The following is a 4,965-nucleotide window of genomic DNA, read 5'->3' on the forward strand; positions in this document are numbered from 1 at the left end:
ATATTTTTCCTGCATACATTAGCTTCCCCCCCCCCCTCTTTTTCATTTGACAAGAGAGGGAGGTGGGTTGGTAAGTTTTACTTATCCAAACCCTTGACCCCATTCTTAGGGGGGTCAGAGATGCCATTTGACCTAAATTTTATTAGCATAATTTATTCCAAAATCTTCTATGCAGTAGAGTTGCCTACTACTTTTCATAAAAATTCTGAAATATGAAATGTATCGTGCCACAGTTGCAAAATAATAAATCTTTAAAAAATATTTAAATAAAAAAAAAAAAAAAAAAAAAAAACCTTATTGTCTTATCTTGGATGAAAGAAATAACAGAACTGTATGCACTTAATACAGCACAATTTTAGGTGCTTAACATTATTTAATTGAACATGCTAGGTTGCTAGTACCACTAACTATTTGATGCAGGAAGAGGTTTTATTTTAATTTAGTTTTATTTAATTTTGGAACTCAATTGTATTTATAAGGTCAATTGGATTTTATTTTAGATCTTAATAGTTCATTTGGTAATTTGTATTTGTATATGTATTTAATATCCTAGAGTTAAGGGTATTTTGTAATTCAATAACTAGGATTACCCAAGTCCTTAAGAATCAAGGTTTTCCTAAATCAGTTAGATAAGGCTCAGTTTTAGTAGTCTAAATAAGTATGTTATTGCACTCCCATGGAAACTAGTTTATGATGAATCAAATTCTAGTTGGAAAATTTCCAATAGTCTGAGCTAGCTAACCATAGGCGCTGACTTCTAGGTTTGTTCTCTATTCCTTGGTGTGGACTCCAAGCAAGCCTAAGAGATCATTTCTAGTTATCATTTTATTTTTTTGGTTCTTCAATTTTGTTGTTACATCCATTTTGGTTTTGTCCTGCATCACCATTCCAATAAAACTCAGACAACTTCAGTAATCTAAGTTAAGAAATTCTTCTTTTGGTAAGTTACACATGCACCCCATGGAACGTAACCCCATGACCTCACCTTCCATCCAAATAATATGGGAGGTGGCAGTGCCAGTTGAGCAATAGCTCATTGGCCTCCATGGGAACAACTTTGGGGGGAAATTTTTAAAATATTAGGAAAAAGTCCATATCCATACATATACCTATCCATATTGTGTCCTTTGTATAGAACCAAGGGAATTTGCCCCTTGGTAGGTTATTCACTTATCAAAATCATTTACATGTCTACACATACACGCTACATACATACGTGCATACATGCATACATAATATACACACACACACATACATACACACAGGCCTAACAAAGCTATATGCAAATATATCTCTTTATTTGTATCAGATATACAAAAATTTGGAAGGGAAGTCATCAATCACAAATATTAACCAACCAACAAACCATACACACAAAGCCAATAACTGCTATCATATACAATGATGAAGCAAGTAGGCAAAAATCCCAAGAAAACACACAGGTCATTAAGAGTATGTCCACTTCATATTATCCCTAACGATAACATGTAAATTACCTAAATATGACAGAACCAATATATCAAAATTGTTCTATTTAACAAAATATATAGGATGCAAGACTACCATCAGCGGTTGACCTAAAATACACATTTGAAAATGATGAGATGAAGGCATTACAGTATTTTCAGAATACATATAAGTCAAAACCAGTGATTAATACATTATAATTATACGTGACACTATTTTTCATTTTTAAACACCACATATAGTTAATTACATAAGGATTATGACATTCATCCAAATACCTCTTCCATACCTTTTCAATTATTCTCCTTTCCGTCACGAGCAACAATAAGTTCCTCTAAGCAATCAGCTTCACCACTGTTGGAAGGCATCAGCATATCATCTTCAATTGTGAAATTGTATCGCTCCCCAATAGCTCTTAGAAGCTGGTACACTTCAAACATAGTAGGCCTCTCCTTAGGATTTGGTGCAACACAATTACATGCAACTTTAAGAAACTGGAAAAGCTCACCATCAACACCTTTCCCAACCAAGGATTTATCAATGGCATCCTGAAGCTGAGAGTTGCTTGACAGCTGTGTAATCCATTCTACCAAATTTCCTTTAAAGTCTTCAGGGGCTTTAGCGATATGTGTAGGTCTCTCACCAGTCACCAACTCAAGAAGCACAGTTCCAAAGCTGTAAATGTCACCCTTTGGAGTGGCCACCAGAGTTCGTGCATACTCCGGAGCAACATAACCCAAATCCCCAAACTCCCCATTCACAAAAGTACTCAAATGTGTATCAATTGGATTCATGAGCCTAGCAAGGCCAAAATCAGATATTTTGGGCTCAAAATCTGCATCCAGTAAGATGCATTTGGAGCTTATGTTTCGGTGGATAATACGAGGATTGCAATTATGATGGAGCCATGCTAATCCCCTAGCTGCCCCTATCCCAATCTTTAGCCTCAAAGGCCACTCTGTAACCTTGCCACCATCATCCACAGGATGTAGCTGATCATGGAGGGTACCATTTGGCATATACCTATAAACCAAAAGCCTCTCCTTCTTAGCTAGGCAAAAACCTAAAAGGGGAACCAAGTTACGGTGTTTCACACTCCCCAGAGTAGCCATTTCAGACAGAAATTCCTTCTCAGAGTGTTGAGATTCCTGTAACCTCTTAACCATAAGTGAAGTGCCATCATCAAGGACTCCTTTGTACACAGTTCCTGTTCGTCCTGTCCCAATGATATTGTCTTTGCAAAAGCTGTTAGTAGCCTTCATTAGATCATTGAATTTCATCTTCGACACTGACTTTTCAAACATTGATACCTGAAGTAAAATAGCTTCGTCTCAAATATAATACATTTTGAAAGAGTAATAAGAACTTAACAAAAAAATATGTGTGTGAGTTCACCAAAAGCAAAAACCAAATAGAAAATGAATAACCAGTTAACCACATTTTTCACTATAAAGTATGTACTAAAAGAGGTGCACTAAATTTGCTTGCCTTGATGCCTTTAACTCCCTTTAAACTCTTTGCCCATTTGTTTCCTTCAGGGTCCTCTTCCTTCTTCTTCACAGACACACTACGCAGAAAGAAGAACATACCAATACCCACGCCTATGGCTGCAACTGTCACCCCACCTACGGCTGCTGCGGCAATAACTGTAGTGTGAGACTTCTTTGAAGCTGATGGGCAAGGATCCAAAGGAACCCCACATAGTCCAGGATTATTGGCAAAACTATCTGCTGTAATTGAAGAATTTGAACCAAAGTAGGGGACTGGTCCTGTCAAAAGATTGTTTGCCACACCAAATTGTTTAAGCCGAGCAAGCAGACTCAATTGTTGAGGAATTTGACCTGTAAACCTGTTATGGTCGAGTTTCAGAACATTCAAATAAGAACAATTGGACAGGTCCACTGGAATTTCCCCCGAGAAATTGTTAGATGAGAGATCAAGAGATGTCACATATCCAATTATGTGGGAGATATTTTGCGGAATAATTCCAAAAAGTTTGTTGTTGGAAAGATCCAAGCCTGTTAAGCTTGTGCAGTTCTTAATGGCACCAGGAAATTGGCCACTGAGTCCCATATCCGAAAGCCGGATATTTAAAACCTTGTTCTCATCAGGGTGCCAACACTCGATCCCGGTAAATTTACAGATGAAGCCTTCAGTATTGTTGTTAAAATTCCACGAGGTGTTCAAATAACCATAAGGATCTTTAAGTTCAGCCTTAATACCTTTCAAGCAATCTATATCACTTTGGACACCGTAGCTCAAACCACAACTAAGCAACAACCAGAGAGAAACAACTACAAGAACAGTAAGACTCCGGCCACTCAGAACCATTTTCATCAAGAGCCAACAAAAACGAGCTACGGATTAAAAAAAAAACTCTTGGAGATTACTATCTAATGCACATCAGAGTGCTCAAAATACTGAATCCAAAAACAACCAAAGCCTTCATAGCAATATCACCTGAGACAGAATTCAAGACCCAAAAAAAAAAAAAAAAAAACCCAGTTCAGCTTTCCACATATATTAAAGCTGGAGCATACCCAGCTGAGAAAAATAATAATACAATAAAACCTGAAAATCGAAACTCAGACTGTGCAGCAAATATAGTAAGAAAGCATAAACCTTTGAGCTACCCAGTTTGAGTTGACTCGTTTACCGATCAAAAGAAATCTATATATATTCATTAAACAAAAACAAAAACAAAAAAAGCGCTAAAAATAGAAGTAAATTTGCGAGAGAATATAAAAGCAAGCTGAGATTGAGGTTTAAGAAGGCTTACCCGGAAAAATGAAGGAAACCCAGAAAAGGGTTTTTGAAACATGGCAATCTCTGGTTTGAAAGGATGGGATGGATATGGTTTGAATATTCAAACGCAGGTACTAGAGAGGGTGTAAATTGATGAAGGTAAAAAGAGAAAGAATCATAGTTGTGATGTGAAATCCAACTATATGTAAGCAGAGTGTGAACTGAGAAAGCTTTGTGAAAGACTTTGCAAGAGAGTAGAGGAGGAGAGACTAGTAGAGAGGTTGGGTTGGGTTCATCTTCCTCATCATAAAGTTCGGGTCAAAGAAGGAAGGCCATTTTGTCAAAGCTCAGAGACGACTCTTCAGTGCTTGACTTGCTTTTGCTGAAAATGAGAACCAACAAGGAAAGGAAACATTAATTAATAAATAAAGTTATTACTTTTTTACTATCAGGATGGAAATATTTTCCATAATTAAATAAATAATATTATTACTTTATTATTACTATCAATTCAGATGGGGAAAATATATACAGGGAGAGAGTAATTTTTAGGTACTTTCGGAGTACGGAGAATGATATTTTTTTTTCTTATATTTATGGTGAGGTCCATTCATTAAATTCATGATGGGGTCCACCATGAATGTGAGAGGAGGGAGCACCATTTCACTATACTCCGGGACTACCTAAGAATTTTCCCATAGAGAGAGACATGTAATATCTTCACAACAATTTAACAATAAATTCTTATGATTA

At 36.5% G+C, this 4,965-nt stretch overlaps 1 protein-coding gene across 1 annotated transcript; it reads right to left on the minus strand.

Moving 5' to 3' along the window:
- Window positions 1-1,572: 1,572 nt before the first annotated feature.
- On the minus strand, window positions 1,573-4,597 carry LOC142619230 (probably inactive leucine-rich repeat receptor-like protein kinase At5g48380). The gene is made up of 3 exons (XM_075792295.1): window positions 4,247-4,597; window positions 2,956-3,927; window positions 1,573-2,777 (listed from the first exon to the last, which is right to left on the minus strand). Exons 2-3 carry the CDS (start codon window positions 3,802-3,804, stop codon window positions 1,761-1,763), a joined length of 1,866 nt encoding a protein of 621 aa, XP_075648410.1. The 5' UTR covers window positions 3,805-3,927; window positions 4,247-4,597; the 3' UTR covers window positions 1,573-1,760.
- Between the last annotated feature and the right edge of the window lie 368 nt (window positions 4,598-4,965).

Source organism: Castanea sativa, chromosome 12 (genome assembly GCF_040712315.1).
Source record: "Castanea sativa cultivar Marrone di Chiusa Pesio chromosome 12, ASM4071231v1".
In the NCBI taxonomy this organism is placed as follows: Eukaryota; Viridiplantae; Streptophyta; class Magnoliopsida; order Fagales; family Fagaceae; genus Castanea; species Castanea sativa.

What these genes read in the sequence shown, in the direction of transcription:
- LOC142619230 (XM_075792295.1), bottom strand. Translation starts at nt 3,804, where the DNA reads ATGAAAATGGTTCTGAGTGGCCGGAGTCTTACTGTTCTTGTAGTTGTT. An exon ending in AGGGAGTTAAAGGCATCAAG is followed by an intron (nt 2,778 to 2,955) that starts GCAAGCAAATTT and finishes ATTTTACTTCAG; the next exon opens with GTATCAATGTTTGAAAAGTC.